The 14911-nt window shown below is 41.4% G+C and overlaps 1 protein-coding gene across 2 annotated transcripts in view; it reads right to left on the bottom strand.

Moving 5' to 3' along the window:
• Window positions 1–14911, bottom strand: part of rcan3 (regulator of calcineurin 3) — a 30335-nt gene extending 15424 nt beyond the window's left edge. The window contains exon 1 of one of the 2 annotated variants that reach the window (XM_026304766.1): window positions 14702–14911. In XM_026304766.1, the coding sequence (XP_026160551.1) occupies window positions 14702–14911 (210 nt within the window). Of the gene's footprint in view, window positions 1–2129; window positions 2266–14701 lie in introns of those variants that run through there. The other variant, XM_026304776.2, reaches the window with a different exon arrangement.

Raw genomic sequence — 14911 nt, 5'->3', positions numbered from 1 at the left:
AAGAAGAGCAAGCTGACAGGCAGGCGAGCTCAATCAGATGCCTCTCCTCACATGCTCGCCTTTAATCTGCCCTCTCTCCCGGTGCTCTCCATCGCTCTCTGTGTGTGCCAGAAACCAGGATTAGCAGTGTTCTTTGTGCCATTCGAAAGTCAACCCTCTGTCTGCTCTTTTAATTGTGCACAAACCCCCTTTTCTTTGGGTGAGTCTGGGAGAGGTGGGCTGATAAGAGCTGCTTGACAAGAAGCTTTAGTGAAGCCTGTGCTCTGATCACACTGTCCTGCCCGCCACTGTCTCAAGCCTGTCTGTGGAGATTGTCTGATCTAAGAGCACAAATCAGGTTCTGTTAACAGAAATGGAATAAATCTTTACTGATGCAACACACTGGCACAGGTTGTGGAGGTGATAATGACAAGACATTAACAGTCAGTCGTGATCAGCAGCATCATCTGTTGTATACAACAGAAACCCAATGCAAGCAACACCTGGAGTTTCACAGTGCACCCTGATAGTTATTTTTCTGTCACCCAGAGTCCCTTGGAAATCTTCAGGATGACAACCACCATCCTGTAATTACAGAATTACGAAGTGACACACTGGTGTCTTTCACCTTGACTGGTCTGCAGTGGTTAGAAAGTGTAATGAGAGTTGGGAGCAAACACAACAGCTGTCTGGTTCACCCGGAGGAATGCAGACCACAGGGTGAGTCAGGGGCTGAAATACGCTGTTTGTGTGTTCACTTGTTCAGGGTATTTTTGATAACATTAAAATTACAAGCACATGCTGCTTTTACATGCAAATCAGGAAGCAGGTCATTCCAAATATACACACACATGCCCCAGGGCAGTTAGTGCAGAGTTGAAAAAAGTCATAGAGTACGGCTGACCAAGGTGCTGTGGGTATAAGGGTGGGGTGACTGGGTGCTTAAAACCTCCATCTGCTGCTTTTCATTAAAGGATTGAGCTGAATTCTACCTTCATCACAACAAAGCACATCAACACTGAAGAGAAAGTGGCACACAGGAAGAAAAATATGCATGTGGAAAATGTTCCCCTACCCACACTGCTTTTAAAAAACTATGTATGCATGTGTCCACATAGACTTTGATCATAGTCACAAGTGACCCAGCAGGTATCAGACTCCACTGCTGCACTGGGGCTTGGTTTTATTCTTTCTCCCTTCCTGCGTCTCTTTGGTGATGAGTCAAATCAGACAAGCAGCCAGCAGGTGAGGGAACATGTCATTTCCAAAGGTTTTAGCGGGTGAGACAAGTTTTGGCAGACCATCTGTGTGGCCTTTAAGGTGGGGTCCCTAGGTTTCGCTCTCAACACATTTAGGCGCAACTGCTTCCCTTCTCTGTGACTGATAAGCTGCATATCAAATTCCTGTAAGGGCCATTAGGTCAAACAAATTACTGCCATAGGACCTGTTTGGGTTAGTCAGTTCACGATTACCAAGATAAAGTCAAGAGTATTTGTATTTAATATTAAAAAGTTTGCTGACATTTTTATTCTCTGTGACATCAGTATGGTTGTATAATTAATACTTCACTATTTTAGCGTCAACATGATGCTGTAAAATCTCTCTGAATCTCAGTGGATGGTGATAGGTCTTTGTCAGTTTCCCTTCTAACCTAACGCACCTGCAATGCTGCTGGGATGAGGAGAGGGCAGAGATCAGAGGGGGGGAAGACGATCTGTCCGCCACTGCGTCTAAAACTGATTCACTTCTTTCCCCGCATGTGTCTTGCATGAACAATTCATCGGACCCTCCCATTAAACTTGCGCATCATCTCCAAGACATCGCGCTATAAAGCTTACATCTTATTGTAGCGATCCGTGCATTAGGGGTATTTTTATGGCCCCTTCTTTTCTCGCATACCCATTTCTGCAATTCATCCAGCGTCAGCCACTGTGCCGTGCGCGTGGCGCGGGGCGTGCGTCTTGGCGAGCTGCGGCTCCCATTGATAAAAATCCTCATCTGAGAGAGGGCTGCATTCAACGTCACCAAGACATGCACGCATTGTACAGGCCAGCATGCAGCCAGTCGGTCCCGAGCAAACTGCTGCACAACCACACCACAAGGGCAAAAGCACGATTGTTTGCAACGTGCGTTTTGGCTGAAAACCGTACCTGCATTTTGTCTGACGTAAACACCTCGGTGTCTACTTCGCAGGCGATGATGGTCACCATCTCCAGTTTCATATTTATTGATGGCATTCCACTTCGTGGTTGGGAGAAGAAAAGAAATGAAGTATATTAAAAAAAAATGTTTCTTCTCGTCTCTAACTGTTCGCAGGAAAACAGTGTCAGAGCTTCCTCCAGGTTAAGTCCAGCCGACTGTTCTGAGGGAGAGTTGCCGCTGGACTCCTCACTGCACTGACCCGCTGCTGACAGTGATGCTGCAGCAACTGCACAAACTCTCTCCCTCCCTCTCCCTCCATCCTGCCCTCCCCCTGGCTCCACATTGACGTCATCACCATCCTCACGTTCGTCGGGTTTTACGCCACTACAGTGCCTGACGAACCGCGCAGGGGACAATGCAGAATTGACGGTGCGGTTTATTCTGACACCAAGTATTTTCTTTAGTGTTTATGCGCAGCGACGTGCTGGAGAACAATGTGTCACATTGGAAATGAAAATCTGCCAAAGCTTACACTGGCCTGTATGACATCAGTGTAATCTGTATACCTACAGTACATGTAGTATATACAGTACATCTAGAATATAAAGTGCATGTAGTAGAATATACAGTACATGTAGCAGAATATACAGTACAAGATAATGCAAATCCAATGTAAATGTCCTACAGATAACAGTGTTATATTTTTGGTACTGTGCCACAGAGGTGTGGATACAGTTCAGAGTTTAAAATACTGGACAAAATCATACTATTATTCAATCATCACTGACCTGTTCAGCAGCTCCCCTCTGATGCATCGTGTCAAACCTGAACATCACAGAACTGCATCAGGCTGAAGGGTCTCAAACTGTGGATCAGGACCCTCACAGGAGGTAATAAGATAAATGAAAGGGCTGTTATGTAATGTTGTGTTTTATTTTTCTTTCTAAAAGCATTGTTCTTTCTCTTGTGAATCAGGGGCTGGGACGCATCACGACATCCCTGGTTTGTGTCTGTCTGGGGACCTTTGTTGCATGTCATACCTCTCCTCTCATTATTGGTCTACTTGCCTAATAAAAATTATACTAATACTAACAGAAATATATAAACTTGTATCTCTTTTAGTCTTAGACCTTACTGATGAATATCCACAACACTATGCATCAAATGGTGCCTTGTGAAGGTTGTATAACCATAAATGTCAGCTGCATGCTGGTTATGTGGCTGTCACACTGATGTGTACCAAAACTCTCCTAACAGAAAATTAAAAGACGCCTAATTTAGGCATTAGGGTCTTCAGGGACGATGTCCTTTTAATCCCAGAAAGAATCGGACACAAAAACTTCAAGGGTACTTCTTAGTGAGCTGTACTGTACTTTTATAGCTGATTTGTTGATTGGAGATTAACTGTACTGTGGCTTATGATCACTCATGATAACGCAGCTGATGAAGCCGCCTGTGCCATTGTTGCCTTTTCTATGCTTTTTTCTCTTAATTATGATAATACAGTGTAAGTTTCCACTCCAGATGAAGACAAATCATTAAAAAAATTCCCACAGACATTAAACCATTGCATAATAACAAACCATTTCTCCCTTCTGTCACTCAGATCATCCCTCTATTTCTGTCGCTCTGTTTCGTGATAATTGCCGGGCCGGCCGAGACAGCTAAGTCCCATATAAGCCATTAATATTAAGGCTCTAGGTGGCAAAGGCTATTTATGTCTGTGTGTGTCAGGCATTGTCCACGTCGTGCAGACGGAGAATATGAGATAGATATGTGAGGATGACTGTGACATTCCTCCACCAGACAGCATCGGTCTGACAGACAGTCACCCAGTCTGGAACAATTAGCCTCTAAAAATGACACATAGACATTGTAACATGCTGGCCTAAGCCTGAATAGCATCATGCTTCATCTGCTGGGACTCAATCTGTTTTATTCTCTCACATTACAGCAGTACGGAAGATGTTTCTCAAAGGTATAAATTTCAAAATCACCACCAGAGTTCATTATTCACAAGCTCACAGGTGATAAAACATATGATATAACTTAGAAAAGAGTAAGTGTCTGTGTGGTCCTTCGCCTTCAAATTACTAAAAGTTCCAGGGCTACCAGCACCAGCAGAAATCTGATGGGATGGAGGTGTGCCTTCACTGAAATCCTTGTTGGAAAATTCTCTTTTCACCTGCCCCTATTTACAAAGCTGCAGGTCAAAACAGAAGCTCACTGTCTTTCTCAAGAAAATTTCAGCTGAGCAGATACTTTGCCAATGTAACTGGATATTTGGACAAGGCTACTCAGAGCCATCCTGTCTGCACCTAATCTCACATTAGTCTTAATATTATCTGGTCCAACCCATTTCACTCAAGTGTCATTACTTTAATGTACAGCAGCAATTCCCAACTGGGGGTACTTGTACCATGGGGCGAGCCGATGTGAGAAGACTGGAGTACAGCCATCGTGCACCAGACGATTCAAAACAGTTAGTAAAAACTTAATGGCCAAGTAGTTGAAACAAGAAGCTAAATGTTAATGGCTGTATGACAAAAATGGTAAAAAATAATAGGAAATGATTGGAATGGTTCTGTAAAAATAGCCTAATGAATAAATAGTTGAAAAATAATGGAATAAATGGTTGAAATAGTCAAAAGCCATTAATAAATAAAGAATTTAAATAGCTAAAAGTAATGGATGATTGGCGATAAGAGCTGAAGGTAATAGATAAATGTTTGAAACGGCTGCAAATATGAACAAAATATATTGATGACAAATATGAACTAAATATATTGATGAAATAACTACAAGTAATAGAAAAAATGTTTAAAACATCCCACTTCTAACATTTCAAGTGCTTGTAGCAGAAGTGCATATTTGCCTACACATTGATCATTCAACTGTATGAAAAAATACTGTGTAACAATATCTACTTTTATATTGTTAAATAACATCCACTCCACATCATTTCAAGTGGACATGATGGGTGGTGATCCTCAAGCTCAGTGCAAAACACAGTGTGGAGGTACATAGAAAGGCAACCACTACTTTATGATACTTGCCATCCATATATAATGCATTGGATACTGTATTTACTTTTTGGGTATCAAAACTCTGTGTTGATACACTTCTGATCCCTTTTGTCACTGCTGATTGGTTAGCCGACAAGCTGGTTTGTACGGTAAACAACAGCCAGTTAGCTTAGCTTACCGTAGAGACTGGAAACAGGGTCAAACAGCTTGCCTATAAAGCTTACTGCAGAACTTACAACTGTATACTTATAATGAACTGTACTTATAACGAAATAACTGTATTTCCAAAATGTTTCAGTTTTATATTAGGCCACAGTCAAGCTCCATATTTATTTGATTTAACAATTTGCTGTTGGCAACTAAACATGTAGATACAAAAAATGTGCAAACAAGATGAGGGGGTCAGAATTCTGGAAATGGAACTATTTTCTTAGACGTGAACACTATTCAAGATTATTGTAAAAACAACAAAATATACATTCTGCATAAATTAGAAATTAGACAGTTAGTAGAACAGTTGAAGTCTAGTTATTGTACAGTCTAACATGCATGATGTACTTTATAGGAGATGAGAGGAGGAGGAAGATGCACAAAGGTGAGATGCTATATCTCAGACTCTGGGATGAGCAGAATTTGTATTCCTAAGTGGAGCTCTGCAGAGGAGCAGGTGGAAGGAAATCAGGGCAGTGGATCATCATGGTGGGCTGCTATATGTTTAATTTGTATGTTAAATCATGCAGATAGGCTGCAGCTACACTATCCACAGTATATTAATCCTCCCGTACTCGCACACACAGGTGCACACACATGCACGCATGCACTCTCCATCCATTCACTGCCAACCTCTTGTTACACCATGCTACCTCACTTGGCCCAGCCAAACTCAACTCAAGGTGCCAGCACCAATGCAGCTGCTGTAATCTAGGCCAAGCTATTTATAAAATAAGCAGCCAAGTACAGGCACAGGGAGCCAGGGGGAGACACAGGGATAGGCGGATAAAAGAGTGTCTACAGGGCGGGGAGACAGATCTACAGGGTGTAGGTGAGAAAGAGTGGGGAGAACGGAGAAGCACAGAGAGGCAGGATGGTGTAGAGGGAATGAAAGAGTGAAAATAGAGAGAAACAGAGTCCTGTCAGGTGCAAAAGACAGCATGAATACCTGAGGATGAACAGACACCAGCCATCAACTGTAAATGTCAAACACATGTAGCATCCATCAACATGCCTACAAAGCCCAAAGCTTGTTTCATCCACTGGGCTGGGCTCTGCAGACGAGCTGACAGGATGAAATGTGAGGGAGGGGATACAGATATACTGATATAACCTTACATTGCTTCCAGCAATCAAGCTTTAATTAATGGTGATAGACAACTTTCAGAGGGCAACTCTGACTGTAACACTTTTCTCCTTATTAACAAAAATTTAGCTTGTTATCAGAAGAAACTCTTTGTACAGTAAAAGTAACTGGACAAGTAGAAAGCCTTAATATTCCTATGTCCATAAATAAAAAACAATATTTTGACTGTGATCACAAAATCTACTGCCAAATTTAAAGTTAAGTGTTGGTTATTTCAAATTTTGTGTGTTGTATGTGCTTTTGTCACTGGTGGTAAAATGTGAAATGTCATATATTTTAAACTCCAATCGGAATTTAGCAGTGTTTGAAGCAGAGCAGTTGTTTCTATAGTCAGTCCTCTGCCAATTAAATCTGATCAAACTACATCATAATACCCTCAATGAAGCACCATGTCTGATATTTGAGTGTTAAACTCTTAAAACCTAAAATCTAAAGATGTTTCACTCCTCAACCTTGGAGTTTTTTTTTATCTTTCTGAAATTCTCTGGCAGTAAGCTGTCAAGTTGCCATGTAAAGTGGTATGAATGAAATGATTCTGATCTACTGTTGGGACTGAAACAATAAACAGCTTAATAAATTCATATGCTGAAGGATAGTTGTCAATTTTCAAAATAAAATAACTGTTTAAATAATTTCTGAAGGAAAAAGACCAAACATTTTCTGGTTCCAGCTTCTCAAGTGTGAAGATTTTCTGTGTTTATATCTTTTGATGTCACTGTAAACGCTAAGGTTCTGAACATTTCCTGGACTGGAACAAAACAAGGAAACTGACGAATTCAGCTCAGCTGCGGCAAAATCATGACGCGCATTATTTTTTCTATTTTCAGGCATTAGACTACAGCATTAGTCATAAAATATCTGACAGCTGACTCACTAGGGAAAACAAGTGCATCAGATCCATGTATCCCATGTTTAGAAATTAAGTATCACCCTTTATAGATGGTCGTGACACGATAAAAAAAATAATAAAAATAAATAAATAATCACCTTAGACAAAAATAACAAAAGCTGTTTAACTGTATGTTCAGAGTACCCCTGTCACACACAGCGTCCAAAAAAAGTGACAGCATTGTATGTTATTTGATTCACAGCCCACATCTGGTGGGCCCCCAGCAGCTGTTCAGCATCCGACCCTGTCCAGCAGCTTAGGAGCCAGAGAGATGAGTTGTTGTACAACTGGGTGTGAGACAGAGGGTGAGGTGGGGGACAGAGGAGGAAGCACAGAGCTACACGTGACGATGGTTCCACTGATCATTTTGCTTTGAAATTAGGTCAAATCTTAGGATGGGTCAGGCGGTCTCTCTGACCCGCATTCAGTCACTACTCCTCCTAGGATTCCAGACACACACACACGCAAACAAAGGGAAGGACCCGAGGTAGTCTCAGAGCTCTGAAGACGACAGCGCCCTGAGAAGTGGGTGCCATTTTCTGAGGCAGGTAAACAAAGAGGGAGGCAGCAATGATGGCCTCTTCACCTGAGAACAGAAAAAGCTCACTTCAAACAGATCTAATTTAAAGCCAAGAGAGTCTCGTAGCAACTGCAATGGGCACAGGCGCTGAACTGGTGCGATGAGATTGCAGACTTTAAAGGATAAGGCTGGCCCAGAAGCAAAGAAAACAAAAAGGAAAGGGGAAGGTTATGCTATAGCTTCCAGATCTGAATCAGACATCCCAGCAGGTCAACAAATGCTCAGACTCTACAAATCAAAAGCACTGACTGACACACAGGCCTCCAGACACCATTTAACTTGGGTATATATTGAAGATAAGAAGTGTGATGGAGATATTGAGAGGCAGAGAAAGTGAGACACAGACATTTAATGACAGAGAAAAAAAAATAGCACTCATGGGGGAAATGAAAAAATGAAACCTAAAGAAAAACAAGAGTAAACAAGAAGCAGAGTAAACCAAATTGAATCGGAGAGAGTCACATACATGATTGTTTTTCCATTTTTCGGCAAAGTAACAGTGAAAAACAAGTCCAGAGAGAAAAATCAAACACAACAGACAGTCAATAGTCCTTTTCTGTAAATGACAAGCGGAAGAAATTGATTTGAATGCTGGTCTCCACACCTCTCTGCTAATAAATAACTCCAAGTAGCAGCTTCACAGGGGAGCAGGCTTTGTAGACTCGGGTGCCACACAACATTAAGATGTCAACAAAGTGCTTCAAGTACACAGAAGGTAAAAGAAAAGAATAAAGGATCTGAGCCTAACTAGAGGTAGTATAGTGAGGTACGACATACTGTATCTATTTGCACATCCAGCCTTTATATCTTTAAAGTTCATATAGAATATAGACAAGCAGTCGTGATCCAAAAATCAACAGCATTATATTTATTTCTCACAATCACCTTAACTAAACTTAATTTTGCCAGTGGGATTATTTTTACCTCCTTAATTTTAAAACATTCCTGCCTTGAAGCAATCATCTACTCATTCTATTTCATGGACTGTATGATTGCAGCTACGCCTCATTTCACCGGGAATCTGTTTATACTTAGCACCAGGGAAATAAGAGATCACACACATTGCTGTTGTATTGTGAACTGCTTTTATTGAAAGCACCCACAGAACATTTCTTTATTTAGACCGATTGAACCCAAAAAAAAAAAAAAAATTAATAATCTTGATTTAAATAGCATCACAGGAACATGACTCAAATCTGAATTACACAGCAGCTTATACACCATGCTAAATTATATAGTTTCATAATCAGCCCCTGAGTGGTAGGCGATGGTGGGACTGTGGAAGACAAGCTGTCATTTTTGTCAGAGCAACAAAATATACACAGTCATTGATAAAACAGAGTTGGGAGTGGGGCTAAATGAGTCAATTTAATTTAAAAAAAAGTCACATCTGACAGCAAAGACAGCATCATAGACTTATGTAACTGGATTTGATTAACCGCATAAAAGTGCTCTTTCAAAACTGCAAGGTAATTAAATCACACTAATCTGTTCAAGAGATATTTTAATATTAAAGCGCAGATATCCTATTTGTGTGTCTCCCTAGTGCAAATAAAAAACAACCAGGCATCAGCCTCCTAGTAAAACATAAAAAAAGAAATTAAAAGCACAAGAAAAATAAAAAGACTGGGGCTAAAGCTGTAGGTTCTCTTTCAAAATAAGAGCAATCAGAGCTATGTGGAAAAAGTAGGCCCACAACTAATGATAAACAAAAACACTCACAAAAACAACTGTGACATGCTACACGAGCCCATCGTGACATCTTCAAGTGACCTGTTTCCTCCCACCAGCAATGTAATTCACATTAACGAAGCTGCCACCGATAAAGGGTTCCACACTATGTGAAATGGTCACCTTTGTTTTTTCTGTTGAATTTAACATTAGCATCTGTGCATGGTAGAACAAATGGCCAGAGGTCATCTCTTGCACGCTGCCACAGCTCAAACACAACCACTAAAAAGACGACCCTGTGCAGATGTTTTCAATCATTTTGCTTGTGCTGAAGGCAGATGAATAAAGAATTACTAGGCGTCACCACACCGTAGGTACTAATAAGAACAGGCCGTTTTCACAGCAAGACGTTTGGACTTGTTACATTTGAGTGAGCCATGACAGCGTGATAGTGAGTCAGCAGCACGCACAACATCACACGCCTGAAACTGAAACAGCTAAATGGAATTCAGGCATCATTAGTTTTATTATTTACACCTGTGTTGCTTCTGCTGTGATATGTCAAAATAAAGACATTTAGCCACACTGACATGTCAGACAGTGAATCTGTGATATAAAACAGCAAACAATCTGGTAAACTTCATGAGTTTGCAATGTCTCACATGACGTTAGAAGACATGGTATATTGTTTTATTGACCAGTGCTGCTTATTTAAGCAGCATGTGCCGTCTTGGGTGCCGAATTGAAATGGATCGGAAACCTTACCCAACCAACATAAAGGTCATCAGTTTACGTGAGACCTGAACCATTGTCCCTACAATCAAGCACAGTGTGTACACAGTCGCACATTCCAGAGAAGGGACCTACTCACCCAAATAATAATTATAGCAAAATTAGCTGTGGATGTTTATCAGGGTTGCGCACAGGCTTTAACATTTTCTGTCATTTCATCCTCTTCCTGTGCAACTTCTGCTCAGGCACAGCACTAACCTTTTGTTAACAGATTGATCCAACCTCTGCAAAAAATGATTTGAGGTCCTTAAATGCCAAAAAATGTAAACACAAAAATGTGCTGTGTGAGTAGATATAAATATTTTATCACAGTGGCACTGCAAAAGAAAAACACTGCCATCTTGTCAAATGTGCACAATACTGTGCCACTCTGAGTGCTACAACAGTTCAATTTACCCAAACTGTGATTTCTACATTGCTGACTGCTTGTCTTCAATTGCTTTCTGTTATCTTCTGTTTGACAAATAAAGGCAAAACAAGCAAACCAGGCCGGTGAGACAACATCGGTCAGTGTACCAGAATAATATCCAGGCCGCAGTAAAAGCAGGAGGCCAGCGGCACTCACTCATTCTGCACTACATCATCTCTGACCTTCAGCCTGCCAAGCACCCGCTCCCTCATGCTCCCACAGGGACCGACACCCAAAAATAGTAGTCTGACATGCAAACATATTACTACCATGATTATACATGCACACTGTATGCACCTGCATTGCGTCAGCACATAAAACACACACACTCAGGCTCACTTCACATCTCACTTTTCACATCCTGTGTGAAGCTATTTTTAGTCCCTGATGTGTTTCATCGCTCCACTCTACACCGAGGCTGTCTTACTTTATCATCCCATATATATATGACTTACACTATCAAATGCATTAGTGGGAAGTGGAACAGATGTGTCCACCGGAGCAGTTCAACTTTTCACATTCTTACGGTTCTTTATCGCTGCTACACTGCTAATGCACTGCTGAGAGCGACAGCTTGGAAAGCCTTTGCAGCACAAGATGCAGGACAGAGAATATTAGCTAGTGGCTACTACAAACATTTTGGTTTGGATTATCTACAGTAACGGGGCCATTGTTTGTGGGGATGTTCCTGGACAACATGTCGTTACTCAGAGTTTTGAAAACTGTCAAACAGCATTTTCTCTCCTCACTACATGTGTAGGTGCACAGAGTTGCAGCAACAAAAAACGTTTTGCTTATTAAATCTGCAATTGGTGCTTACTTGATTGCATTAGTAAGGAGTTGAGAAGAGCTCAGTCTGACAGCAGCAGGAGCAGCTATGAAAGCATTGTCCTATGCTGATTAGGCCTGATATACACTGAGGGGTCACTTATGATGGCTTCTCTGACCTTTCTCTTGACAAGCACAGAAACCACTTTCCCTTGTTACTTTGCCCACACACATCACTGTGTCCACCTCCCTCGCTCTCACTCAGTGTACACACTTGTTTTCTGTGGGGGCTATAGATAATGACTGGTGTCAAAATAAGAAGCCACACTGGATGCAGCTGCAGTTGCTCAGTTAATGACTCCTCGGGCCACATTGAAAACAACTTGGAGCAATTAGGGCTATACACAACAGTATTTTTCAACTTATATGATATATTATATGATATGACTCACTACAAAAAAAGGGCAATTCAGCTTTAATTACTGTTGGAGGGAGGGTCCAATTCTTTTCCACTAACCTTTATTAAGATGAGTCATTTGATGCCTAGACATTTTTGAAAGAAGTGAAAATAAACCCTGTTTTTTTAAGAATGTAATATGTTCTGTTTTTTTTATTTATTATTATACTGGTCAACAGGGAAGGAAAATAAGTTAATTAATCTAAAATCCTTCAATATGCTTCAAGAATAGTTAGCAAAAGTAGTCGATGTGAACACAAACTTCTGAACTTTTTGAGACATAAAGTGCAGCACCAACCTTATCTTAGATGGAGCATTTGTTTGTAATAATGACACAATGACAGTTTGTAATGCTATAGCCATGTTTTCATAATTAACTGAAATAGTAATGAACCCACCCATTTTATTGGAGAGATGGGCTGATCTGCCCAGACCTCTGTTGAACTTCCCGGCGTAACGGTAAGCACTTTTTTAAGACGTCCCTCCATTTTACTTAAAAACAGGACATGGGAACAACATGCTGGATAAAACTGTGCCACTCGATTTTACTTTCTTTTGACTAATGCAGAAGAAAGGGAAAGGCTTTTACTGCCTGCTAAGAGTGTCTAATAAATAAGGGGGCACATGTCTCTCTCTCACTGCATCCCTCCCTTCCCCTGTTGAACAGCACAGTGTGATTACAGAAACAGCCCATCCTCCCGCATGCAGGCCTTTGAGAACTGAGACAGAAGGTAATGTCGGTGTTGGGAGAGAGCCAAGAGCCCAAAGACACAAAAATGTAGGTTGCAATGTACCTGTTCTCCACTCAGGATGCAGACGTCAAGTTTAGAAATATCAAGTTAGAGCAGCGACAAAAATTTTGCAATTTGAGAATAAATCAGACTCTTGGTTGGGTGAGTGTCTATATGTGACTGAGCAGAATCAAAACACAGATTCAAGCCAAAAACAACCTCTTAAAGTCTCTGGTCAGGCTTTAAAAAACATCACAAGCAACCTGTTTTTCTTTTTTACCTCATACCTCATCCCTTCCTGTCCTTATTTTGAAAGTTTAAATAAATGTCAAAAGTTCCATTTTTAGCCCAGCTCGTTTAACTGAATCATATGGAGAACAATGTATTGACATGTTCTAACTGAAGGGTGTGTGGGTGGCATTTCCATTTAAAAGCCTGAGTGTGAATTGTAATGAAGTGAGGAGAGAAACCGAAAGGAAGGGAAGTGTATGTGTCTGTGGGGTGGTGGTGTGTCTCTAAGGGGTGGGGGGGGGGGGGGGCAATGGGTGTACAAACAGCAAACTCGCAAAGCAGGAGTGATTCATTTAAAAGGATTTTGTGCATGCGCCATATTTAGCCTCTCTGCTTTCCATTTAGAAAGGATAAATAGCGAATGCTTATTCAGGCAGAAGTGGAATAATAGAACAACAGAGGAGGGTGAAGAAACCATAGCGTTGACATGCAAGTGGTCAGAAAGAAAAGAGAAAACATATGCACAAGATGAGGTGGGTAGATTTTAGAGACGTGCAGTAGAGAGAGGCGGCTCAGATGGACGTCACTGAGAATGAAAGACCAGGAGACTTAAAAAGAGAGGCAGACAGAGAGAGATGTGAAGCATGCCAGCTGGAAGGACGGAGGGATAGTAGGACAGCATAATTGGATTAGAGGGGCAGAGAATTAAAAGTATTTTATTTGTATCCTTCTCCAGCGAACAGGATCCAGTGATTTAAGTATTCCTGCTCTGAGGAGTCGGATAAATCTGCGACACAGAGAGTCTGTGTGAAAAAAAGCAGAAAATATATTGTGTATGCATGGGCACAAATCTAATAGTATTTGATGTCTGCAACATGTCTGTATATGTGCTTTTCTTTGAGACCCGATGCCACATTGATAAACGTAAGTGGAAATGAATAACGTACTGCATGTGGTGATGAGTGAATGATATGTACAGGCACATCATTGCTCACAATTCTGTGAAAGTCATATTGTAATCCCTGCATTCATGTTCCCTGGCAAATACGTGACAGCTTTAGGTGTGTGTGTGTGTGTGTGTGTGTGTTCCCTTGCGGTTGAGCAATCAGCAGCACAGCTTGAGACCATGACTGGACTTTGACAGACAGGAGCAAAAGCTGCAGATGACATCATGCACGTGTTGCTAGGCTTTGACTTTTGGATGTGCTGACACATTCAGCACGATGACTCAAACATACACACACACACACCTATCATAGTGTGTCCACCTAGATTGAACACAGGCCCACCCAATCACTTACATTTTACCACATGTGGGGTGAAACCTGCTCATCCTATAAAATACACTCCATATCAACCTGTGACTAAAAAAAATAAAGCAGCGTTTGTTTTGCCTTTTCTCCAAATATCACCAGAATTAAGTTGCAGTGATTTGCAATGGGACAGTCCAGAGACCTATAGCTACTGCACTGAGCTTATTTTAATTATGGTAAAACAAAGCGATGCTGGGAGGACCTTGTAAAACTCCCCGAGGCAATAACTGTGGGTTAAATAGTTTTGTCTGGTAGCTGTTTGTGTTTAAATGTGCAAACTGTAGACAATGCTGCTGCTTAGTTATTTAATAGATAGACACACACAGCCCAAGGAAAATAAGTTTTCTGTATCTTACCCTGTGTGCGTCCTCTTCAAACACAGCTTCATGGACGCTGCATGCAAACAGCGCTGTGGGGAGGTCACTCAGATCCATCATCTCCTCCACCATCCCGTCCTGATCGTTCTCCCCAAACACCATGTCCTCCTCCTCCTCCTCGTCCTCCTCAGGATCGCTGCTGTAGGCCTCTGAGCCATTGCTCCACGCCTTGGAGCTTTCTCGCAGCAT

The sequence above is a fragment of the Mastacembelus armatus genome, chromosome 22, assembly GCF_900324485.2.
Source record: "Mastacembelus armatus chromosome 22, fMasArm1.2, whole genome shotgun sequence".
Taxonomy (NCBI): domain Eukaryota; kingdom Metazoa; phylum Chordata; class Actinopteri; order Synbranchiformes; family Mastacembelidae; genus Mastacembelus; species Mastacembelus armatus.
The sequence above is the reverse complement of the archived record's forward strand: the minus strand, read 5'-3'. Positions and strand labels throughout refer to the sequence as shown.